The following is a 27,448-nucleotide window of genomic DNA, read 5'->3' on the forward strand; positions in this document are numbered from 1 at the left end:
GCAAATAAAAGAAATCTTCAGGTTGTCCCCCTCTGAAAAGTTTCTGTCTTAATGGAAGTTTCCATATTCATACCATGTAATGCTTAGAAGTTAATTTAAAAGTGCTGTTTAAGCTGCTTTGAATCTTCTGTCAAGTTTCCATGGCTTGATGTTGTCTTACAATAAACCACCCATTTCTTGTATTTTACATCTAATCCATGCCATATCCTTGGAATTCAAAAAAAAAAACAAAAAAAAAAAAACAACTCATTTTATTGCCCCCACCACACACCATCCTCTGAAAACAAAAACCACATATTTTCAAGCATTGTTCAAAAATAAAGCATTTTGCAACCAATTCTTGCTATGAAACAATACACACACAAAATGTATTTCTTAAATCCCATAAAATCCTCCAACATGAGGAAAAAATAATAGTGTTTAAAAAGTGGCTGCAGGGCCGCAACATTGTCATTCAAAGCTGTTTTCGTCCATTTCAGTTCAAAATACTAAAACATTTAATCACTAAAGCATTAAAAAGAATTTACACTCTATTTATTTTGATCAGCTTACCTCTTCAGAAATATATATACCCCAAAAATGTGCATACGTTAGCAGCTATAAACATTACATGGCATATCACACTATGTTAGCTTATATGAAAACGTACAAAATGTGAATGTATTCAAAAAACTAGTCTGCAGTTACTATCTTTAAAGCAAGACATAAAATCATTATGAAGTCTTGTAAGCATAACACTGTTTCCAACAGAAATAAATATATAACACTTTCTGGTAAGTTACAGCAGCAAAAAACAAGAGGCATCCTTTTTTTTAAGCATGATTTTCATCACTACAGCAGCTGTTCAGACCTGAATTCCTCTCACAGCCTGCTTTATATTTTCCAGTAGGGCTTTATTTTCTGGACTCTGATAACGATCTTGATTTGTATACATGTCCGTCAAAGTAGTCACGTAAGCATCAAAATTTTGTTCATTGATTGGATCCTACGAGATATTAAATAGCAGTTCATATACAACTTTTATATTCTTAACAATATATTCATATAAGCATAAAATACTATAATAGTTTATCGTCACCATTTTATAATATTTAAAATGCCTACTTAGAGCATACTTAATTTTACAGGATACATTGGAGCAGGCCCACCATGTCTTTTTTTTTTTTTTTTCTGGTGGTTACATTTATCATTATGGTTTCAGAGTTGTAACCACCACCATCCAACAGGTTGAGGAACCATAAACACAAAAAAAGAGACATCTATTGTATGGTGTGAACTGAGGACGACCGTCAAATTCCTTAACTTTTGCTCTCAATCACTTACCATATGTGGCAGCTGGATATTAGCTAGACTATGAATTAAAGACTGGCTTAAATTAGCCAGTTCATGAAGAAGAGACTCATTTTGCTGTTCAATTACTTTGTTCTCCTCTTCTATCGTCTTCAAGTTGCTCTCCATTGTGGTAATCTAAAATGCACAAATTTGTGTAACATGTAATATAAGGCAAGCCGAAAGGACGCACACGCTCTTGAAGCGGGTGAAAACAGTAATATTGGATGGGGAGAGGGGAGGGGAAAAAAAAGGAATTTTATTGCTTTAAATCACAAAGTTGGGAGAGAGATTTGTATCATTTTAAGGGTTTGTTTGTGCCAGTTAGAAAACTGAGTTCTGTCAATTGACTTGATTTGGCTTGTCTTTTATGGAAGACATTTTATATGGTAAATTGGGGGAACTTATCAAATTTATATTACCGTGGGTGAACAATGATTTTGAAATTTGCCTTTTATTTTGATAGGCTTTGATTTTGTTTTGTTCTGTTTTGCTTTAGTATGTTATATTTCAGGCATAGCTTTAACAAAATCAGTTAGCAAAATGTCTACATGTCTGACTAGCTAACTGCTAAGAGCTATTCAACTCTGGATCTTGAATTTAAACTTACAATGGAATATTAAAATTGCCAGTTAAATTCTGTTGGATTTCTTTTGTCCTTAGAAAAATGCTAGTGAGATATTAAAGGTCTTTTTCCCACTTATTTAAAGTAACATGTTTCTAGAGAGAATCTTTCATGGTATATTAACATTGTTTCTATACCTACCTATCTTAGAGAAGTTTGATATAGAGAGAAATATTGTGATAACTCTAACTACAACTCTGTTTATACCTATGTAATGGGTTGAGACTTGAGTTGATGCACTGGGGTCCCAAGCACGTGAGGCTAAATAGTAATTGAACTATACTCTATTAATATACATGCTTGGATAAAGAATGGCCCCACCCACTCTCTGTGCAAGTCCTGATGTGTTGTATAGGAAATGACGATTTTGGTGGGTGGAGGCAGAGAGAGACAGGAAGAGAGGTGGGGAGAGATTGGGTCTGGGTTCTACTCTGGTGGTGCTGGTCTCGTGGCTTCTGGTCTAGCTAGCTTCTTGACTCAGCTGCACACATTGCTATTGCCGATTCTCTCCCACCTCCAATCTTTCTTCACTGAGAATAAAGATTGACGATTTTCCCCTAATCTGAATTCCTGACTCCGGCTGATTTTAAAATACGCGGTCATCACATATCTAGCTCCTATATAACTCAGACTCCCTCAGATATTTTAGTTCTCACTTCCATCTTGGCCATGAATTGGTCCAACCCTCTACAAATAATGTGTTATAGTCTCTGAACTTCTAGCTATTACATATTGGTTATTTTACCAAATATTGTGATCTCAATACTTTGAATCATACGATCCCCTGGACACAACATCACTTTAATAGGATCTTACAAAAATAGATTTAATTCTGGAAGGAGCTTTGACATCATCTAATATATATATATATTTTTTTTTCAAGATCTAATAAAGAAGAAATATAAGGCTCAGGATGCAAAGCCAGAACCTTTGACTCCAAATGCATTGCTCTTTTTGTTGGACCCCATCTGGTAGGAAAACAGCAGATAAAATAATAACAGAGTGGAAATACAGATCAATAGAGTGAAAAGATCACACTAAAAAAGATTTTGAGTCAAAAGATCTTGTTTTGAAAGCTGACATTTTCACTAATTTCCTGTGTGATTCTGAGAAAACTACTTAACATTTCTAAACCTCAGTTTATATATATCTGTATGATTCACAAAATCCCTTCTAGGTCTTATGATTTATAGTTTATTTTCCTTTTTTACCAGAACTTATGATATACCAATTTTTGGTCATTATGGTATATATTTGCTACTTTCCATTTGTCCTTTCTGTATATGACCCCTTTCCTGCTCTTATTTTTTTTTCCTCTTGATCACTCCATGTGTTCCTCTATTTTTTTTTTTTTTTTTTTTTTTAATTCTTTCCTTCTGGCTTTCTTTAGCCCTGTACTGGAGTTTCCATTTTCTTATCTCTTAGATTTTTCTTTCATTCCATTTCATAAACAAAATCCTGTTCAAAGCCAATAGTCTGGTTAGAAACTACAAATTGTTCTTCATCCCTGTTCTTCAAAATCTGTTTCTTAAATTCAGTCTGTTGCATATTAAGGAAGCCTCACTTTGAAATAATACTATCAGTAACAGTATGCTATCCATTTGTGACTTAGTTTTGAATGCCATAAATGATCTGTTAAAGACCTCTGCCATCTTTATCATGAATACTAGTTTTAGGAATTTTATAAATTACAAAGATATCTTCCAATCTACCAAACTCAAACCCTCCTCAAACAGCTGACTCCAGAGGTTATGCCATTAAGTATGGAAATTATTCATTTGTAGAATGGAGATTTTTAAAGAAAAGTCAATTGTGTTTGCATAAATTGGTACTATTAGTATCAATTTTATAGTGAGAATCTAATTTAGACACCCAAACATGAATTGTTTATGATTACAATATTCTTTCCATATATTCAAATCCTATTGATCTTTCCAGACATTAGTTCAGGCCCTTTTCCTTCCCAAAGTCTTCCCTGACTGGATCTCTTATTGTCCTGCTCATTTAATAATATAATCCCGAACACACACTAGGCATGTGATGGGGAGACTTGCATTCATATTCTAGATTCAACTTTAACCAGTTGGATGAGCCTTGACAATTCATCTAACTTCCCTGAACTTCAGTTTTCTTATCTTGAAAACAGAGGCAATGAATTGACATGTATTATTTACTCTAGATAGTTGTTTTAAAACCTTAAAGCACTAGAAACACATGTTGTTATTGAACTATTTTGATTTGGACCTGGGATTTCATTAATGTAGGAAAATCTTAATGTGGAAACTTCCAGTATCAATGCAGAACAGTACCTAATATGTATCTTATAGTCTCAGAGAATTGTTTGGAGACCCTAAGAAGTAACTTGACCATGGTCACATAGCCGGAAGGGAAGTAGATAAACATTTACAATGCCCACTATGTGCCAGGGTCCAAACTAAGTGTTTATTATAATAGAAGTGAGGTCTGAAACTCAGATCTTCTTGACTTCAACTGGACCTTAATCTACTTAATCCATTATTATCTTGGGAAATGATTATTTCTTGTTCCTTGTTTCTCCAAGAGAGCTGCAAACTCCTTTTGGGTATGGACTACATTTTGCACTTCTTTTGTATATCCACAGGTGATTAGGACAGTGCAGGAAGTAGAATACTGAGTTCCATATATAACTTCAGCACTTACTCAAGATTGACAAGTATTTATGGATTGGTTGCCTCTAGGCAGTACAGGGAAAATAGCTGACATATGTAGCACTTAATATATATTAACTCACTTGATCCTTTTAACCACAGTTGTGAGATAGAAACTATTATCATCTCCACTTAATAGTTGAGGAAACTGATGCTCCCAGATAGGGTAAGTGACTTGCTCAGAGTAACACAACTAGTATGCTACATCTAACCAGCATTAGGACCTATCTCCCTGATGCCCCATCCTGTATTTGATCTACTTGACTACACTGCCTCTCTAACATTAGGATGGGGCAGAGGTTATAAAGAACTGGTTGTTGAGATAATGTCACCAAGCATTAATGAACATTCATTTGAAAGTTTGGTATGTTTTTTTTTTTTTTTCTTCTTCTTCTTCTTCTTCTTTTTCTTCTACTACAACGCTTTCCATAAACAAAACAAAACAGAAAATAAAACCTGTGGGGACTAGTTTTATCTTTTATCTTAATCTCTTTTGAAGAAATCTGTTTGAGGATTCCTTTCTTGCAGAAATCTCCCAAATTTTTCTTAGTAGTGTAACAGTTGTAACAGTTAAAATTAAGGTAGATTGAGGCACTTATTTTTGAGCAAGATCTCTTACTACTAAAGTACAAATTTACGAATAAATAGGATGTCAGCCTCTCCAGTAAAGCTAAGATTATAAATGAGGGAAGCAGCTCTCTTCTTTAGTTTTTTGAGAGAACAGAAAATAGGAAGGCTAGCATCGTTAATGGAAGAAATATGATTGTATGGAAGGGAGGTTTAGAACAACACCCTCCTTTCAGCCAGTGATTAAGAAAAGTTCATTGTTCCAGTCCAGCTGCATCTGCAAGGACAGAGATAGCAAACCAGACTTCTTCAGATAACAAACCAGACATCCTTGAAGTAAAGCCTGGTATTACAAAGATACTAGACCAGACTCCCTAGTGACTACCTGAATCCTCTAATGGTAACAGATTTCTTTGATACAAGAATAGAACACTGATGAACAGAACTATATTTGAAATTTAATTCGCTATAGGCCAGCTACATTTCTGAATTAAGTTCAGAGATAAAGGATCATGACTTAGGTAGTTCCAAGACAAAATCAATTAATTGTAAATAGCATCAATTAAAGAAAAAAAGAGCCACAGAATCAATGATTATTTCAGTGGCCTAACAACTCCAAAGAGTTTGCTTATAATTTTCCTTAGATATGCCTTACTATTATAATTTGCTGTGACTATATACTGATTTTTTGAGGTTACAATTTAGGAACATCTAGATGGAGTGTATAGACCACAGAACTTGGAGTCCAGAAGACCTGAGTTAAAATTCTATCTCAGCCTTTCATTAGCTGTGTGACCCTTGGAAAATCACATAACCTTTGTCTGCCTTTTTTCTCATCTGTAAATTGGGCTATTATAATAATAGCATTTATTTTACAAGATGTGAGGATCAAATAAGATAAAACATATAAAGTGATTTATAAATCTTAAGGTGTCATATAAAGGCTATCTATTAGTATTAGTAGTTACAATGCTTATAATGCCACAGTAGTTTTCAAGGTTCTCTCTGTTGACTTCATTAGTGGTACAGAAATATGAAGCTAGGAAAAAAAAATACACTAGAAGCTCTAGCCTACTGGCTGTTTTGTAAGAGCCTATGGCAGGAATTTTACTTTTCATGGTTTAGAAATATCACGATATTCTATGGTAAGATGGCCTATGAAGCACTTGATGATATCCAGAATAAATTTTTGAAAACTCAGAATCTACTATAGTTTCTGTAATATACCTAACTATAACCTAGTCCTTGATCTTTGGGGCCCTTCAAACCATAATACCAAAACCTCAACCTCTTATTTCTCTCACATTAACATGAATTCTTAGAAATGGTTAGTGATCAAAACCAATCTGCAGTTTTATAACAGTTGGATTTGAGATATAATTAATAAAACCTTAAAAAGAGCATCTTACGGTGTAATAGATTTTTTTTTTTTTTTTTTTTTTTTTGGAGAGGACCTTTGAGGTCATTTAGTAATTTTAAAAAATAAAAAATCTGAAATCCTTTTAAAAAAATAAAGTAGCAGAGCTGGACATGGGATGAACCACTAAGATTCCTAATTATATAAATGTCTAATGATTCACTGACTAATAGCCCCATGTCAGAGAATAAACAGAGAAGTAAGGGTGGGAGTCAGAATGAACAGTATGAATATATAAAACTGGAAGGCATTAGGTGTGTTTTAATCATTGACTGGGCAACCTCACATAAATATGTAAGAAAAAGGAATGTGACTCTTAGAGAAAAAACAAAAATCAGCTCAGGATATTTCATGATTATAAGTTTGTACACAAGTCCAAAATGTCTGGCTACAGTTAGTCAACTAGCATTTCTTAAAAATCTATTATGTGCCAGGAACTCTGCTAAGCACTGAGATTACAAAGAACAACAAAAGACAGTCTGTGCTCTCCTGAGAACATCCATTGAAACGAGGAGCCTGGGTATCTGTTATCTGTGTGTTTGATGCAGCTTGACCTTGAATCATTATGCCTGAGATGATGAATTAATTAAAATTTGCCTTTCTTTTTAATGATGGTTATATAAATTCTTGGGCACTTTTCCCTGGTCTTGAGCAAAAGATTATTTATGACAGAGCTGGATTGTGCATAGTGTTTTGCAATGGGTCCCAACTTTGTGTTACAAACCCACTTTGAAAGTATTAGCTTTCTTCCCAAAGCCAAAAGAAGGTTGTATGAAAAAAAAATATTCCAGGAGCATTTGAAAAGTCTTATTTGGATCAGATCATTCACAAGACAAGTCAATAAGTATTATTAAACATTAACCCTTAAAATTCATTTTTGATATCAGATGAAAATAGGTACTCTTTTCAAGCAACTATTTTCCTCAGATGCCAAAAAATATAAAATGAGCTGGTAGAGGACAGACACTGAAGACATAATTGTTATCTGAATTTTAATAACATGCAAAAGAGATTTATCATGTATGACTAGTATGATATTTTAACAATCCATATAATCTTATAAAATAGCAAATACCTTGTGAAGGAACTTTATTCATAGATATGTTGGGCTTATATTCATTTCTGTTGAGGTCAAACTACTAACAGAATATTTATGGATTTGGGGGGAGAAGGGTATGTTTAATAGCATCTGTTCCCAAGCATCTGAAAGATTATTATGTGCAAGAGGGATTTCATTTATTCAGTTTGGCCTTGGTGGACAAAACTAAGAGTCATGAGTGAAAGTTGCAAAGATGTAAACACATAGCAAACTTAATAATTATAGATATCAATATGGAATGAGTAATCCTGGAAGAGAGTGGAGTCATCAAGCCAAGGTTATATGATCTCTGGATGGATTCTTCCCCAACTACTGGCCAGGCTAGGTCACTTCTGAGGTACTTTCTAATTTTGATATTATGTGATTCTATAAAATTGTATAAAATAGAGTGAAATGAACACTGGTTTTCTAATAGGGTGTTGTGGAAAACTATAAAAGCAAAGTTCAGGGACCTATATTATCCAATGAGACTTCAACTGGGCAAAAATACTTTTCAGTGGTTAGAGAGCTTGCTAGGTTGCTACAGCTCATAGAACTTTTTTTTTTTTTTTTTTCATGGAGTTACAGACTTAACCACTTCAATAAGTTTGATTACTATCCAGAGTGAAGAGCCTCAGAAATAACACCCCAAATGCAGAAAATTGTTAAGAAAATTCCCAATTCATTTCAGAGCTTCCTTCAATCTGAGGAGTTTAGAGCTCACAGACCAATACTTAAGAATGGTTGTAGCAGGGTTATCCCAAGAATAGCTCCTGGACAAGTATATGCAGTGAGTGGCCTCAATTTATTGCCCCAAACCTGTACCCAGTGTCTCCAAGTCTTGTACAATATATTTTTATTCACTTATTGGGCATTCCAGGAAGCACCTGGGAAATGTTAATCAGTAGAACAGCTGTGCCCAATGTGTATAGAAGAACAAGAGGTTTTTAGCATACTTTTGGAGTGCATTAACATTTCTCTGGATCCATTTACACCCGGTGAACCATCATCCAAGAATATTCTACAATGCCATCTATTACTGGAAATTATGTCCTTTTTGAGTGAGACTGGTGAATGCGAGGCTCAGATTTGGGGGTTAACTAATAGTGTATATTTTGTTGTGCCTTACCTGAATTACCGAAATGAATCGGGGTTCTTTGCCAATAATTGTATTTTACATAGACTATCCATTAAGTTATATCCAGTTCCAGAGCTCTGTCAGTGCCCCTTTTAATGCTGTATCATGGTACATCTTTCTATAAGGAATTCTGAACAATCACTTGTTACCTTGAAAATGTGATTGTGACTAAGTCATGTTCATACTGGTTAAACTTTGATGAGCAAGTAGGTCATAACAAGCTTGTCATTCTGATGTGATAATGGTAGATATTCTAATCAGGGTTTAATTTATAACCATGGCCTAAAGTAGGAGAAAAGGAAAAACTGGGGATCTTCTGGAAATGACTTTATGAATGAGTTTTCTTTGAAAAACAAAACAAAACAAAATAATGACTATTATGGTGTATCAAACTTCATTGCAAAAAAAAAAAAAATTCAAAGCAAGCTCAATATCAACAAAAATTTTAAAATAAATAAAAAAGATGAGGAATATTTTTTATAAGTAATGAACATGTATCTTTCCACAACTCAGTGATCCTTCTATGTCTCTGAATTGAGAATGAAGAGATGTGACTGAAATTTAGGGCTTCGAAAAACTGTTACCTGAGTTCTGAGCTTAATCATGTCAGCTTCCATCTGGGAATTGGATTCATTTAGCTCTTTAATTTCTTCATCTAACTGTTTGATTTCTTCATCATTTTCTATACCTGTTATGATGAAAAATGAAAACAAAGAAGAGAAACAAATATTTTATCAATCTATTATCTGAATTTCAGGAATTAAAAAATATTTTTTTCCCTTTTTGAGTTTTACAAAAAATTCTGACATAAGTCCTTTGAGATTTCTTGACCTTTTGTTTTACTATTTTTATTTTTTCTCAGGAAAATTTTTTCAAGTACAAAAATGAATTCAGTTTGGAAGGCATATAAAACATAATCACTCAAAGATGAGATCTTTGATAAGAAAAATGAATTAAGGACTTAAGGTTCTTGTTCTTCCAGAGAGCAGAATTCACCTATTGCCTGGTTTCTACTTTCATTATTGTGCTTCTGTAAAATGGAAATACTGGATTTGAGCTTCCTTATGATTACTTATAGCTCTTAATTTATAATACTCTATTATAAATATAAAAATTAACCAATGTAAAATACTCATATATTTTGGAGAACAATAATAATAGTTTAGTAATTCTACTTAAATAGCAAGATTATTGCTACTTATAAAGAGTGAGAAAGCTCCAGGGCCTTAGTTTCCTATAAAATGAAGATGACATTTGAGGTCCTTCCTACATTGAAATCTATGATTCTATGATCTAGGGTAGAGGAATAAAAGAAAAAAGGAGCCACAAAGGTAGAGGAGATAGAGCATAGGAGTATCTTGGGCATTTTAGGATAAATCACTCCAATACAGTTTTTGTGTGTTTGAATTATAGCTGTTGTTGTTTTTTTTTAACTCAAATTCTGACTGTACAGTCATTGCAAACTACATTTTATTTCACCACTCCAACATTTGAAAGGTTTTCACTCTGAGTTCAATGTTGATAGTTTCAGTATTAGAACTAGGATTAGATAAGGCAGCTGGATATGCCTCAAAGGCCAAAGTTTGTATTATGAGAAACTTAACTTTTGAATATTTTTTTAATAACAACATGTTTTTAATGTCAAAAATGTGATTTTTCATGGTGAAGCATTGATGTCTTCTATAATTAGTGAAGTCAGCAAGTTTAGGTTCACAGACTCATAGACCATAGTTCTATTGGGCTCTACTTTCTGAGTTTTGATTTGTTTTATTTTTGTTTGAACCTATGAATTCAATGGTGTCAGGAGCTCCCAATGTGGAAATTCCTTCCACCAATAGACATGTGAAGATCTACAAGTCTTGTGTCATAACTTATGACCTTAAGGGAGTTATTCCAGAACTAAGAGATTAAGTGACTTGTCCAAGATCACATGTAACAGAAAAATCTAGGTCTTCTTGGCTATAAGTGCTACATCTTTATCATCATGGATTTCTTAAGTTCTATGAAGGAATTTTAATTTTTAAATCTTGCCTGCTGTGCTGGTATTCATAAATACTTTGTCCCAGTTCTAACTCACATTCCTTATTTAATCTTTCAATAGTCTAGTTGTCTTTATGGATTCAATTAAGAAACTGGTTCTTTTCTTGGCTGGATCACTATCCAGCTTTGTGACCCTGTGTTACTTACTCAATGAGACAAGGTTTTCTCATCCTTGTTAGGCAAATTATAAAATAGCACTTACATAAATCACAGGGTGTTGTGAGGATCAATAGTTCATAACACCACAGATTTAAAGCTTGAAGGGACCTAAGAGACCACTGAGTCCAGTATCCTCAATAAAAAATAAAACAAGGCCAAACTACTGACAAACTGAAGCACAGAGGTGAAATGACTTTGTTCAGGATCACACAGTTAACTGTAGTATCTAGAAAGGAAGGTGAACCTAGGCTTTCCTAAACTCTGAGCCCAGGAGCTAATATAATGTCAATTTACATAAAATGAGCAATAATAATTTTTCATGCAATTATAGCTTAGAAAGTGTGCTATTATATTGCATATAAAGAATTTTGCAAACTTTTAAAAGTTATATAAATATGAGTCATAATGAGTCTGAGTACCTGTGTGTCTCATGAGTTTTATTCTTGCTAGATAAAAAAATATTCAGAAGAACAAATATTGGACCAATTGGTGCTATTCTTAGTTCAAAATTAAACAATATTGGATTGTTAAAAATCAGTCACTGACTTTTTTGACAATGTTATATGTGAAAACTGAATTACTGTAAATCGTAAACTTGAGTTTCTTTTTATTTGGAAATTTAGCAACACATACACACACATTCCTTTCCTTATACCTGCTACTTCCTCAAATTATTATTCTATAATTTCACTCTTTACCTTCTTGAAAATCTTCCACATGACCTTCTTCAACTTTCTTTCTATCTGTTCACTTGAAAATATCCAAAAATAAATTATATATAACCTTTATATGAATATCTCCAAGAAACAGGAAACTCACTACCCCTAAAGGCTTCCTTTTCCACTTTGGGATCTTTTTAATTCTTAGGAAGGTTTTGTTTTGTTAATTTTTTTTACAGTAAACCTAATTTTAATTCTTTGTAACTTCTACTTATTGATAATAGTTTTGCCCCCTAGGACTAAGTAAAGAAGTTTAACCCTTCCTTCATATTATAACCCTTCAAATATGTGATTATAGCCATCATGGCCCTTGTAAGTCTCTTCTTCTCTAGACTAAACATTCCAAATCCTTCAATTGATATGTATCCATGTATCCACAGATTAAAATAAATGAATTTTAATTGTATTGACATCAAAGAGCCAGAAGGACTCTTGGGCCTTTGGTAGATAACTTATGGAACATTTATAGAAAAATATGGACATGAATCACATAGCATGAGAAGGTATATACAGAAAATGTAGTCTTTTCAGTGAGATCACAGAGTTATACATGTACTGAAATATATTGAAATATTAAAAATATGTCCAAAATTGTGTATTTGGGTCACTTATTTTATGAGAATAGTTCCAAGTTTTAAGGAAAACTTATGAAGTTACACAAGATGAGACTATATTTCACAAGTGTGAGCAAAGCTTCAAAAATTTATTAAAATGCTTGAATTCTTTGACCTTCAAACTTTCACCAAATAACTCCTAACAAGTCTTATTTTTTATTATGCCAAATGTAAGCATTTTATCCAATAGAATTAACTGTCCAAAAAACATACATTAGGGAATAAAAATGTGGGAAAAAGAAATTGAACTAAGCAAACCAGAGAGGATTTAAGTTCTGTTCTACCAATACTACCAGCTGTATGAGGTTAGATATGTCATTTTACTTTTCTGAGTATTAGTTTTGTCAACTGTGAAATGAGGATTTTGAGACTTGAGATGACATATATATATATATACATATATAATATTATTTTTAGAGGGTCTAGCTTATTTCAATAGAATAGAATAGTCAAAGGAAAAATATTAAAATATAGCAAGAAAAGATAATTATATGCAAACATGTTGATTATTTCTATATTTATCATTTTGTACAAAAATAGGCAAATATATATATATATAATTTGAAGTGAAAAATAGTATGCTTCAGTCTGTATTCAAACAATATTAATTTTTTCTGTGGAGGTAGATAGCATTTTTTATAATGTATTCTTAGATCTTTGTATTGCTAAGAATAGCTAAGTTATTCACAGTTGCTCATTTCACAATATTGTTCTTACTTTGTACAATGTTCTCCTGGTTCTGCTCATTTCACTTTGCATCAGTTCGTGTAAATCCAGGTTTTCTTGAAATCATCCTGCTGATTATTTTTTATAGCACAATAGTATTCCATTACAATTATGTATGACATGTATACTTATTGTGTATCTAATTTATATTTAAATATATTTAATATCTACTGGTCATCCTGCCATCTGGGGGAGGGAGTGGGGGCTAAGAGGTGAAAAATTGGAACAAGAGGTTTGGCAATTATTAATGCTGTAAAGTTACCCATACATATAACCTGTAAATAAAAGGCTATTAAATTAAAAATAAAATAAAATAAAATAAAGATTAAAAAAAACAATTATGTATGACAACTTTTATAGCCATTCCTGATCTTTGCTACTACAAAAGCAGTTCCTATAAATTTTTTTCAAATTTATTTTTTTCTTTTTAAAAATTTCATTGATATCTAGACTTAGTAATAGTATTGCTGAGTAGAAGAGTAAGAATAATTTTATAGCCTTTTGGGCACTGTTCAAACTTGCTCTCTATAATGGTCAGATCAATTTACAACTCCACCAACGGTGCATTAGTTTCTGAGTTTTCCCCACCAACATTATCATTTTCCATTTCTGTCATATTATGCAATCTTATAGGGATGGGATGGTATCAGAATTGTTGTAATTTTTATTTCTTTAATCAATAGTGATTTAAAGAATTTCTTTTATATGACTATAGATTGTTTTGATTTCTTCTTCTGAAAACTGTCTTTTCATATACTTTGATAGTTTATCAATAGGGGAATGACTTATGTACTTAACATTTGACTCATTTCTCTACATAATTGAGAAATGCTTTCTTGACTCACCTTAAGTTTAATCTCATCTATTAAGAGATGGGGGAAGCCTGGAAGGAATTGGCAATTCTATTTTAGAACTCATGATAGCGAAGGAAAGTAAAGCTGTGCATATAAATACTAGTTATCCTCAACATCTGACATGTCTGGAGATTTGAGGAAAGTGGATTTCAATGGTTTCATGGATAGTTTTAAGTCCCCCCCACTTTTTTTAATAGGGAAATAATGGCTCTAAGGTCCACAAGGAAATTTTTCAGAAGTAAATTCTAAAACTTAAAGAGAAACAGTTACAATGAAAGGGAAAGGTGGGAAATGTTCTAAATAGGCTATGTGGCTATAAGAACTCACTGAGTGAATTTTTTTAAAATTAAGGATATTCAAACAATATTGGAGCAGGGGCAAGTGACAGAGGATGGGTACAAAAGTATGGAATGTTCTTGCTAGAGTGTCCAGTGTGCCAAAGTGTGAGGGGAGTTTCAAGGAGAGTTAACAACAGAAAAGATAACTTTTAAATTGAAGAATTGATCTTTCTTAGAAAAAGGAAATGATCAAGAAAGACATAGAACATAGTTAGAGCGATCATAATAGATGACAGAGAAAGCAAATATACTCAAATCTTATTTTGTTTCTATTTTCTCTCCCAAGGGGAATGATATTTGGAATGTAAAGGACAGAACAAAAATGGCTATTGAGGAGTCACCTAATGATAAAGTCACCTAAATTTCTGTAGACAAGTCACATACTCTCTCTGGGCCTGTTTCTTTATATTTCAAACTGCATGACCTTTAGGTCTTTTATAATTCTAGATCAATGATCCAGTGTTTCTGTGAAACAAAATATAGGGTTACTCAATCACTTAAAGATGATGGAGAATGGAAGAAGTATAACAGGCCTGGAGAATGGTAAATATCCTCATTTTTTTAAAAGAAGAGAATGAAATCTGGAAACTGTAGGTTAGGGCACTTGACTTTGATTATTGGCAATATTTTCACATGTCTTGTGAAGGGAATGGGTGAGTGGGTAGTTGGAAAAGGAAGCAGTGATCATCAAGAACCATCATGGTTTCATCAACAACTGGTGAGGTGGGATTAATTTCATTTGCTTTTTCCTAGACTGGCAGATTAGGGAAATACTATAAAGTTTGCTTTCATTTTAACTAAGCTTTTAAGAAGTCCCTCATGTTATTCTTTTAGAAAATATGGAAAAATGTAGTCTGGATAATTGTAGAGTTACATGGAGCTGAAACTGGCTAAAGAGATAAATTCCTCATATAGTAATAAATATTTTGATATCAACTAGGAAGGAACTTTCTAATATTGCTCCAGTGACAGGTTCTTGACCTGTACTACTCTTATTTGTCAGAAAGCAGCTAAGTGATGCATGAGTAAAGTTCTAGATCTGGAGTCAGGAAGACCTGACACAAATTCAACCTCAAAAGTTAGGTGTGTGACCCTGGACAAATCATGAAACCTGTGTCTACTTCAGTTTCCTCACCTGTAAAATGGAGATATTAGCATCTATCTCATATGGTTGTTGTGGGGATCAAATGAGATATTTGTAAGAAGTATTTAGCATAATGTCTGGCAGATAGTAGGAGCTGTATAAATATTTATGATGCAAAAGGGTAGTGGTCTTGTCTAACATGTTGGATGATAGAGTAATAATCTAAAAAGTTTTTGATTTAGAAAATTAGTATGAATCAAATGAGATCATGTTAAATAAGTATAGATGAAGGTCAGATATTTGAATTAACTATAATCAAATTAAAAAATACCAGATTTGGGGGGAACATAAGTTCAACAGCTGTTTGTTTGAAAAAAGATCTGGAGTTTTAATGTATTAAAAATTCATTATAATTAAAAAATGTAATGGGGCATCCAAGAGAGGCATAATTTCCAGTAGGAAGTAGATAGAAGTCCAGCTGTACCATTATAACCTCCTCAGTCCACATTTGGAGTATTGTGCTAAGCCTTTTGTGTCATATCTTAGGATGAAAATTGATAAACTGGAGAGTTTACCAAAAAAGGCTACCAGGATAAGGAAAGACCTTGAAATTATAACAATGATGATCATTTGAAAGGCTTTGGGATATTTTATCTGGAGCAGAAAAAACATGGGAGCCCCTTGAAGTCTGTTGTCAAGTATCTGAAGAGCTCTAATATAAAAGAGGGATCAGTCTTGTTCTGCTTCCTAGGAGCAATGGGCAAAAGAGAAAATAATATATTTTAGGAATGAAGTAAGGAAGTAACGGGCATCTAAGTGGTGCAATGAATAGAGCAATGAGCCTGGAGACAGGAAGTCCTGAGTTCAAATCCCAAATCAGAAACTTATTAGTTGTGTGAATTTGGGCAAGTCATTTAACTTTGTTAGCCTTAACTTCCCTACCTATAAAATTAATTGCAAAAGAAATGACAAACTAATCTAGTATGTTTGCCAAGAAAACCCCAAAGGGGTCACAAAGAATAGGACGTGACAAAATGATAAAATAACAACAGAGGAACATGAAGCCTAATAATTATAGCCACTCAAAAGTAAATTGAGGTACCAAAGGAGATCATGCTACTTGCTTTGTGCATATTTTGTGCTACTTTGTCCAGGCACCTAAATAACTAGATATATCTTAAGTGATGATTTCATTTTTTGTTGCATTAGTTTTCAGACACCAGAGGGACTTCCATTAGACAAACTGCTCATAACTCTTTAATACCTTAAGTTTTTTTTTTTTTTTAATTTCCTTACAACAAACCTGTAACTTAGTATTTTCACTGGAGTAGATTCACTGGTGATCTTCAAATAAAGACTGAAAGACCACATATTAATCACACTATAAAATGGATTCTCCTTGAAGAAAGGATTATAATTAGAGAATTTCTAATGCTTCATCCTAATCTGAGATTCTGGGATTGTTTCACTAGATTTTCTCTATACTCCCTTAAATATCTAAAGTTCTTTATTTTGGGTTTGTCCATAACAGAGGAGACATGGTCTAGCTGAAAGAATACTAATCTTGGAGTCAGAATACATGAGCTCCAAAACTTTATAGTTTTGTGATCCTGATCACATCATTTATTCTTTCTACCTGAGACTTTTCATCTGTAAAATATGAATGATAATAATTATACTACCTAAATTACATGTGTATTGTAAGGAAAACATTTTTTAAAGCTTAAAATATTAAAGAGATGTGAGCAATTTAATTGTTTAATATAAAGTACTCTCTCTGACATCTGAAAATCAACATATCAAAAAATGAAATCATCATTTAAGGCATAGCTAGTTATTAAAGCAAGTAACATGAAATCCATTGATATAAAAATAACAGGGATAATGGGTCACAGATGGCCATTATTAACAAGATTTGTTAGCTTCCTATTTTATCTATTCTTGCTAATTAGGGGCTGAGCTTTTAGTTATTAATTAGACTTTTCTATGTTGCTGAAAAAGCACACATGCTGTGTGAAAAAGCACACAAATGCATAAAATTTTGGTCCTCTGGGACAAAGCCCTGGTTGACTCACTCCAGATGTTCTGCTCATCATCTTATCTCCTCAGAATGTCCCCTTTTTACCTTATAATATCTGTTAGTGTGAATCTTTCAATAATCAAGTCTTAAAACTCTGGAGTAATTTAAAAATTTTCTTTCTCCTGCCCTGTTTTCTACTCCCTGTCCTTCCCTCCCCCATCTAAATATCTACCAAGGGCACCTGGACTAGCCCTGTGGCTCCCTGTGTAAGTTAGGGTCTAGTGTATAGGCCAAAGTCTCTCTCTCTCTCTCTCTCTCTCTCTCTCTGTTTGTAAATGTACATATGTTCCTGAGTATGCATGAAAATGCCTTCCTCCTCTCCTCAGCAAGAAGGGGTAAAGGCTGCTTTTTATTTATTTTTGTTGTCATCATCCATTAATCATCCAGATATGTTCCTAAACCTCCCCTTGGGGGGAATCAAATGGGTGAATAGGTGGGATGCCTAGCGAAAAATAAGCCCTCACACATTCCTGAAGGCAATGTATCTCCCTCATTTCCAGAGTAGTCCGAAGCGCTTAATTATCAACATTCCTCAATCTCCTGGTCCTGTCCATAGTCATAGCAGAGGTTCCTGGGTAACCTTTGGAGTCTGCCAGAGACCTTATAGATCTTCTAGTTCAATATACTTTACAGATGGGAAAATGGAACTCCCCACTCCAACTTGGAAGGGGACCTCTTAACTTCTCTGAACAGGAATCCTCTCTATTATATTCCCAACATTCAATCTGATGTGACATTTACTACTTTCTGCTACAGAAAGGTCTTTCATTCTACTTCTGAAAAGCTTCACACAACAAAAGATGTTTGAGCCATCCAGTGAAAAGGCATAGAAAAAAATTTTTTTTAAAATTTTATTTAATAGCCTTTTATTTACAGGTTATATTTATAGGTAACTTTACAGCATTGACAATTAAGGCATAGAAAATTGATCTGTCTCCTTTCCTTCAGCCTAGGTCTTTTCTAGTTGTGGCTAGCTTCTAACTCCTGGTGCTAAAACCTATCAGAGAGCAGACCCTGAGATCTCCACATGTAGAGGAAGAAATATATCCAGTTTCTACCCTGATCCTCTTCCCTGTCCTCATTACTGGTGCTGCAGGCAGCCTACCATGTTTGTTGTCCAACTTTGTATCCCAGAGACCTTGTGGCAGGGTCTCCCTATAGCTACTACTGCTCTCCCCATCCTTATCTCTAACTTGCTGTATAATCTTGGAAAATTCTCTTCCTTGTTTTGGGTCAGTCTCTCAAGTGAGAGGGTTTGACTATGTATGGGATTAACTGAATAAAAACTCTCTCAAGGGAATATGAACAAATTATTACTTGAGACATTATAATAACAAGTTGAGCTATAGCTAAAAAGCTGCAGGTGTTTCATTGTCTTGAATGAACATTCCCCTCCACTTTCCCACCCCTCTTAATTAGCATTTAAGTATTTCTTTTAAAGGTGATGATGGCTTTGAATTCTTTCCATCACAGGATATCTACTTCTATAGCAGTTCTCTAGGGAAATTTAAATTGAGAGTTTATTCTTGACTTGTATTCTTTTGTTTCTGGAACAGATTTATGGGTTTAAGATATCTATATTTAGGGTGTAAACCTGGACTCCCCCAAACAATAGGAGAGATCAAAGGGGGAGACTTCTGTTCTTTTAATCTTACATTTTGCGGTTTATGCTTAGCCTCCTTTATTGTCTAAGGGAGATGCCTTTCTTGCCAGATCTTAATAAACCTCTTTTTGCTTTTTCTTACTCTGAGAGTCTTTGGTTATTTTTGTGGTCACTACTGTCCCACACAACTGGATTATCAAAGCCATAGCGACTAGTTCCTTTTTCTAGGGACTTCGTCTCTTCTCCAAAGGGCAAAGGCATTTGGTGGCAAGAGGTTCCTTGGAGTAACCTGTTCCCTGTCTGCCTTGTTGAGAAATGACTCTTGGATTAGAGAAAGCCCTTTCAGTCTCACAGCACATAAAGTCTTCACCACTTGTGTGGATGGATGGGCTCTTAGAGAGTGCGAGGGAGAGGATTGTATATGATAGTGTTATCTGGGAACATCTCTCTATGTATGCACATGTATCTGTGTATGCATGTACATATCTATGTGTGCAGCCTATATCTGAGACTGGTGAATATCATTGAGGTCACCTTCTCTGTGAGTAATAAACTTCTTGGTTGCTTTGTCCTCCTCTCTTTCAGGCTAGTTTAACTGTATCTCCTTCATGAATGTCTTCTACCACATCCTTCTAAAGTAGCCATTAAGTCTGTTTCAACTAAAGGAAAGCTCACTATTGTATTTTTTAAAAGACCCATTTTATCATTTGGGCAATTTTAATTGTTAAAAATTCTCTTATGCTTCCCTTACATCTTCAGCAGTACAGGATGATGGAAACTTCCACCTACTGGTCTCAGTTCTGCTCTTTGCAGTGCCACTAATTCACTAATTTCACTTACATCTTCAACAGTATAGGATGATGGAAACTTCCACCTATTGATTTCAGTTCTGCTCTTTGCAATGTCACTAATTCATTAATTTCATTTAATTTCCATGTGACAAATCTGCACATTCCAATTCCTTTAGTCACTCCCATGATAAAATTTCAAGTCTCATACTTTCCAGGTTGTTCTTTACACACACACACATATATATAAATTTCTTGATGTCATTTAAAAATGTGATGATCCATTCAATTCAATGAGATAGAATAATAGCAAAGAAACCAAAACAAGATAGTGCATCTAGGAGAAAACAGTTGACAACACAAAAGGCAGAAAAATCAAGTGCTCACGCTTCTTCCTTGAATATTAGTCTTCTTTCCAGACTGAAAGGCTAAGTTCTCATTTCTCAAATGATAAGGTTTCTAATGGTCAAGGTTTGGGGTTTTTTTTTTGGGGGGGGAGGGGGTTAATGAGCAAATGAAGATAATTTGTGGAAAGCACCTTGTAAACTTTAAAACCCTATTAGCTACTGATGAAGATGATGATATTAAGAGATAGATCTTGGATCAAGGGGAAAATTAAGACAAGTGGATAAAAGTTAACACAGAGGCAGATTTTATATCAATATAAACAAAACCTTTTTTTAACAAGTAGAATTGTCCAGTGATAGACTGATTATCCGAGGTGATGAGGAGTAGATTCCATTTTATCAGCTATCTATGAGTGATGTAATAAGGACTCTGTCCCCTGATCTTTGTGGAGGGTGGGTCACCTGGCCTGGGGAAATTCCTAAAACTGATCCCCACCCACCTGAATCTCCCAACTCTGAGAAAACTACCTGGTTCCCACAGGAATCTCCCACTTCCCAATTGATCTGAGAATCACTTGAGTCTGGGAAATAATTATCACCCTTTATTGATTTGGAAATTAACCCCTAATCTCTTCCTAGCTCCAAATCATAGACGGTTAATAAAAAGCAAGATTCTGTACACAACCTTTGCTATCTTCCTAATCAGGAAGCAGCCCGCTGAGGAAATAGTTTCTCAGTGAAAATACTACCCCCCCCCCTTTTTTTTTTTCTTTTGCCCAAATCCTCATTTGCCGATCGGAAGCAAAAACCTTCCCCATTGCTGTTACGGTATCTCTCACCCCTCAACATGAAGAAGCTGGATAACTGGCTATGGGAAGATGCTGCAGAAGGGACTCTTGCAGGTTGAATTAGATGATTCCTAGACTCTGTCATCTCTCTTGCTTCCTTTCTTTATGATATATTCTCCTTTCATTTTTTTTTTCTTTTAAGGTCTAATTCCTAAATGTATCCTTCCTTAGCCCACTATCCTCATTCCTTAAGTTGACCTCTCCATCCTCAAATTTTCCCTGATTGTTTTGTCTGAACTTCCTTTGTCATAATTCCATTTTATCTTGTAATATACTTGCATATATCCCATAGTAGATTTAAATTTTTAGAGGGTTGAAAAGTGCTTATTTCATAATGATAGTCTAGCATCCAGAACACTATCTGGCAAATAATAAATATGTATTAGCTAAATTAATAAACTAAGATTCTGTGCCTCAAAACAAAATGAAGACAGAAAAAATCCCCCATCGTCAGAGACTTATGAATCCAATAAGAAATTTAATATGGAGTGATTTTTGGGTTTGGTTCCATTTGTCAACAGGAGTTGACTTCTTGACTAGTCTACTTCATTGAATATGTAGTGAAGTTCTCTCTGATCATTAAAGTTGGATTTCTACTAAAGACATAGTGAATCTGTACAGAGAGCTTCCAATGATAAGGAGAAAAAATGAGGACAATTTCTGTGCAAAAGCTACAAATCTGTGCATGAGTTAAGAATCAGGATTAATAAAAAGAAGAAGTAAGAAGAGGGGAAAAGAGGATTTCAGATAATTTTGCTCTTTCCAACTCTTTTATTTCATGGAAATTGTGATTTTCCTTATAAGAATCTTATAAGATAAAATGATAGACATAGATATCTCAGCTATATGTGAGTATGCTGAGTCTACAGGTAATGGACCTATGACACTACAAGCCTCTCTCAGGTGGGATATAAAAATATGGAGAGAAGATATTGAATATAAATTTAGATAGCAAGTATAAATTTACCATGTTAAATAATGACAAATCCCTTCCCTCAAGGAGCTTATATTGTAATGGTAAAAACAACTTGCATAGGAATGTGATAGATAGGGAGGGGTACTTCAGTTGGGAAAGTTACATGGATAGTGAGTTTGACCATAGGGCAGTAAATAGATATATTCCATTCAGGAATAAAAAACAAAGTTAATGTGAATCATGAACCACAGTTCCAGAACCAGAGATGGGGAGGGAAGGAAGGAAAGAGTTCAGTGACAGATGATGATTCGCAAAGAATCTGTGTAAGAGGTGATGAGAGGGAAGAAAATGAAATAAAGCATGGCTGAGGCTTTTGTGAAATAATAATAACCATATTAATATAGATTGCTTTTTAAAGCTTACAAAACACGATTAATATCTCATTAGTTTCCCAACCACCTCGAAAGGTAGGTGTTATTGTTATTCTCATTTCTAGTCCCCTTCTATTTTCAGTCTTTTTGTATCTTACTCCTCCCTACATACTTGATTCAGTAACACTAGCTTCTTGGCTATTCCTTGAACCAGACATTCTTATCTTTCTTTTCTGGGGCACTTCTTCTGGCTGGAACTCTCTGTGGCTGGAACTTTTCCCATCTCAAATACACCTACACAGACTTCTATGGCTTTCTTTAACTCCTAATTACAATCTCTTTTTTAAGGGGGAGCTTTTTCTTACTCTTCTTAATTATGGTGCCTTTCCTCTGTTAATTATTTGTTATTTATATTTTATATGGATTATATATGTTGTTTGTATATTGTCTCCCTCATTAGGTTGTGAGTTCTTTGGGGGCTTAAAAGTGACTTGCCTAGGATTATATATTTAGTAAATTTCTAAGGCTGGATTTAAATCAGGACTTTCTCACTTCAAGTCTGGAATTCTATACACTGTGTCTGGTTGTGCCACAGTTCTCTTTTATCATCCTGACTCAGTTTCCCTAATTGTCCTGACTCAGTTTTCCTAAATTATCTTGCCTTGGTTTCTCTGAATTGTTCTGCTCAATCCTGCAACACCACCTCTCCCTCCTTATGATGATCCAAATAAGGAGAAAGACTTTCTATCTTAGACATCATCATAATGTTGGGTGCCTCTCCCCATTCTGTAATCCCAATTATCAGATGTTCCCCATGCCTCCCCTCACCTTGTCAGAACCAGATTGTTAGTCCCGTGTTCCCATTCTCAGCATCCTGCCTTAGTCTACCCCCTGTATCTGAGCCAACTATATATATGTCATTAGGAACTCACATTGTTTGCTGGATTCTTGAAGATGATAGTCTCATTCAGCCCTGGGACCATTTGGTGCCAGTAAATCTCTTTCTTTCAAATAAAATATTAAATACTCTTTAATCTCTATCTTGCCTCAGTTTCTTTGGCATTACATGTCAACTAGCTGTCTCTAAGAGAAATAGTCACCAATCAAGAGAGTGAGACTTTTTGACTCCAAAGTTGTTCCAAGTATGGACTTTGGTGTGAATGGCTAGTTATTCACAACCTAGAGGAGGTTACTAGAGCCCTTAGAAAACCAGCTCAGGAAAGTATTGCTTAGAATGTGTTCTCTTCCTCACTTCAACTTATTAAGAATCTTTTCCTTTAAGGCTTCAGTTCAAGTGATGCTTTCCTCATGAATCCTTCCCTTACTAGAATGGGGGTATTTATCATTCTTTCCCTTTAGCAGTATCAGGTTTATGGATGGACAATGTTCTTTGTATCTCAGGTCTTTTTAGTGGTGAAAATCATTATTTCAAGCAAAAGAGAAAGACTAAAACTAATGTCCTGAGTTTAAATGCAACCTCAGACACTTAACTATCTGTGTACCTCTGGGGACAATTACTTAACCTCCATTTGCTTCAGTTTCCTCATTTATAAAACAGGGATAATAATGGCACCTACCTCTCAAGTTGTTGTGAAGACCAAAAGACATAAATCATTTATAATATACTTAGAAGAGTGCCTGGTATTCAGGCTGTTATATAAATGCTTATTCTCTCCACCCTCCCAACCCAAACCCATTTCCTATAACTATTTAGGTATTACTTCTCCCATCTATTTCCCTTTACCTTAACTGACAGATGCAATTAAAAATGTAACAACCAAGCATTTACCATTACTGGCCCGCTGCTTTATTGTTAGCATTTGTTCTCCTGATAACTTTGCTTTCTTCATGGCTGATGTGGCTCGTGGACATCCTGATAGACTGTAGGCAACAAGAACATGAATAACCTATTAATAACAGGTACTAAGACATCCATCAAAGCACAATGTTATACAGCAACAAGAGCTATTTGATGAAATCCTATGTGCCCAATTTCTTATTCATATTTAGATTTACCAGATGAGCCCTAATAGCTTTACTGGTAGTGAGGGACTTAGGATAGAAGATCTCCAAGCCTTTATAATCAGGCTAGTCTGCATTCACGGTACAATAGAGACAGCATTGGCTCTGGGCTCAGACTATGATGGGTTGCAAATTCCAATTCTATTACTGCCAGCTTAACTTTGGACAACTTCCTGGAATTCATTTTCCGCTTCTGTAAAATGAAGGCATTGGACTAAATGGCTTGAAGTTCCTTCCAATTCTGGATATATAACACATATCCTATTAGAATCTAAATGGACAATCTGTTTTGAGCTAAATATTCTTAGGTTTCCATGCTTTTCTAGTTCTGTGTCTGTTAGTTTTGTGTATGTGTGTGTTTTTTACTCCTTTATCAGTCATCACTTTTTCATTCTAAGCTCTAAGCTAGAGCACAATCCTTCAGATGCACCAATTAATTCTTTAAAACAGGATTCTATCTATATGTGACCCTGATCCTCTCAATTTTCCTGGAGCAATTTTTCGTGGTACTTTCCTTTGATTTTTTTTTTTTTTTTAACCTTCTCTTTTCTAGCAGGTATGCCCAAGAGGAACCTGGCAAACCTCTCTTTCCTCTTGTATATGTTGACATAATTTTGAGGGCCTCTGAATAACTCAAATACTATGTGTATGTAAATGCAATACAAAATACATGTTGGTACCATTTGGAGATTCTTAATTCTTTCCTCTAGCTCTTTTTATGCTGTGATCTTCATGAAGATTTTTTCATTCAAATGCTGCTCAGGAAAACAATTTTGTGGAAATTATTATGAATAAGATGTTAATTCATTTACAAGTATTACTATATCCAGAACTTTTTTTGGGGGGGAGAGGGGTGGTGGTGGTGGGGGTTTGGCTATTATGTATTTTCTCAATTAATAGACACTAATATATAGGATCATAGGTCTAGACCTAGCAGAGAGCTTAAAGGCCAATTAATCCAACCCTCTTTTATTTTGAGAAAACTCAGGCCCAGAGGTAAAATAATTTGCTCAAACTCACACAGATACTAACTGCCAGAACCACAATTTGAACTTAGATCTGGTGATGTCAGAGTCAATGTAGCTTCAGTTCTGGGAATCTGAAGTGGTTGTTATTTTTAACTTTATTAATGGCTCCTTAGACTTAAAAAACAAAATAAAACAAATTGACAGGCACTCCTTTACAATTTGCCTCAGTCCATGCATTTGTTTCTCATGGCTGCTCATAGGGATCATGAAATACAGTTAGTCCAGAGGTAGTTTTTGTGATATTCTATGATATAAGGCCACAGAGAAACAAACTGATATTCAGGGCTCAGAAAACCAAGGAGAGAATTTGCAAGAATGGACTTGAAGGCAATATGGAGATAAGTCATTCATTGTGGGATGAGCTGTGGCCTTTGGTGAGTCAACATTGTAAGCCAGATCAAGAAACCCTCAGGTAATTCTTCTTCCTCCTGGAGAGGAGCACCCAGAGTGCTCCCTGGCTACTATCTTTGATGGGATGTACTAATAAAATTAAATGAGGTTAGTTCTCCCAGCATATACTCCTCTGATCACACTTCAATTAAATCATTTTAGTCTGATTTATGTTTTAAAGAGACTGTGATAAGTATAAGGAGTAATAGATTTACTAGAGGTTAAAAAATGAGCCCTGGAGAGGAAAAATGAAGTAAATAAAAACAAAACCAATTGAGGATGGCTCCTAAATAGTGATGATGTTTTTATTGATTTTATAATGAATTCTACAACAAAACACTGAACAATTTGGTGAAGGTGAACCTAAAAATAGAATTTTACGTGAAGCTATGAACCTCCATTTCATAATACCTGATTTTTTAAAGTGAAGAATAAATTTGTTGCTTTATTTTATTTATTTATTTTGCTGAGGCAATTGGGGTTAAATGACTTGCCCAGACTCACATAGCTAGGAAGTATTAAGTGTCTGGGGTCAAATTTGAACTCAGGTCTTCCTGTCTTCAGGGCAGGTGCTCTATCAACTGCCCCACCTAGCGCCCCTTGTTGCTTTATTTGCAAAAACTATACCAAGAAACAAACAAACCTCCCTTAAGCTATGAAAACTATGAAAGAACTCTACCCCGGCTCATCTGGCTATCAAAATAAATTAAACAGTTCTTTTTTGCTGTTCAAATGTTCTTTAAGTGTTACTTTAACTATACACAGTATAGTATACAGAATCTTCAATGGAAGAGTTCCAGTCCATAGCCATACTATTATAAATACTTATATCCCATTAAAGTTCCTGTTTGAAGGACTTAGAACTGGAATGAACCTTAACAACATCTAGTCCAACTTTTTATTTTACAGAGGAGGAAACTGAGGTCTGAGATGTGGAGTCAAACTGTACTGGGACTTGGGTTTCTGACAATGAATAATACTTAGTATAAAAAGTCATAGATGAGATTCTTAGGGAGGTTTTTGTTTTTTGATCAAACTTGTGAATTCTCAGGTATAGAGACCTAGTGAGGAGTTTTCTTTATTAATATAGATCAGTACTTTTTCTGAAGTTTCTAGTCTTAGAGTGTGGTGTGGAATATTAAGAGCCTCGTGACCTACCCAAAGTCACACATTTGGTGTTTCAGAGGTGGTTGAATTTGTTCCTTAATCCTTGAATGACTTTCTGTACTGTACTATGCTGATTCTTTGATTACAGGATCATAAATTTAGAAATGAATATGTTCTTAAAAGAGCTCACCTAGATGAGTAAACTGAGATATAAAGAATTCAAAGTTTTGTTCAAGGCCACAAATCTATTACGTGATAGAATTGTGACTGGAATTCAGGTCCTCTAATTCCAAATGTAGAAAGAAGTCTTCTCATTTGGAATTCACAAAATTTTATATATATTTTGGTTTTGTTTAAATTATATTATATATAAATGCATGTATACACACACACACGTATATACAAATATAAATATATAATTGATGAGGTATGGATCTGGCAGGAATATGGGTTGGTCTCCTAGTTCTCCAGAACATCAAGTTAGGGTGGGTTCACAGCGAGAAATTTGCTACATAAAAGGTTGTGATAAGAAAAGGCACTTTATTAAAGAGAGAGACACCAAGATGTTCACTT

At 34.5% G+C, this 27,448-nt stretch overlaps 1 protein-coding gene across 2 annotated transcripts in view; it reads right to left on the reverse strand.

Moving 5' to 3' along the window:
• MYT1L (myelin transcription factor 1 like) overlaps positions 1-27,448 on the reverse strand; it is a 660,434-nt gene that overhangs the window by 1,940 nt on the left and 631,046 nt on the right. Inside the window, exons 23-26 of one of the 2 annotated variants that reach the window (XM_031951169.1) lie at positions 24,118-24,209; positions 9,426-9,529; positions 1,324-1,467; positions 1-985 (exon numbers count right to left, since the gene is read on the reverse strand). The exon at positions 1-985 is cut by the window's left edge and continues 1,940 nt beyond it. In XM_031951169.1, the coding sequence (XP_031807029.1) occupies positions 845-985; positions 1,324-1,467; positions 9,426-9,529; positions 24,118-24,209 (481 nt within the window). In that variant the 3' untranslated portion in view covers positions 1-844. Of the gene's footprint in view, positions 986-1,140; positions 1,468-9,419; positions 9,530-24,117; positions 24,210-27,448 lie in introns of those variants that run through there. The other variant, XM_031951168.1, reaches the window with a different exon arrangement.

The sequence above is a fragment of the Sarcophilus harrisii genome, chromosome 2, assembly GCF_902635505.1.
Source record: "Sarcophilus harrisii chromosome 2, mSarHar1.11, whole genome shotgun sequence".
NCBI classification, from domain to species: domain Eukaryota; kingdom Metazoa; phylum Chordata; class Mammalia; order Dasyuromorphia; family Dasyuridae; genus Sarcophilus; species Sarcophilus harrisii.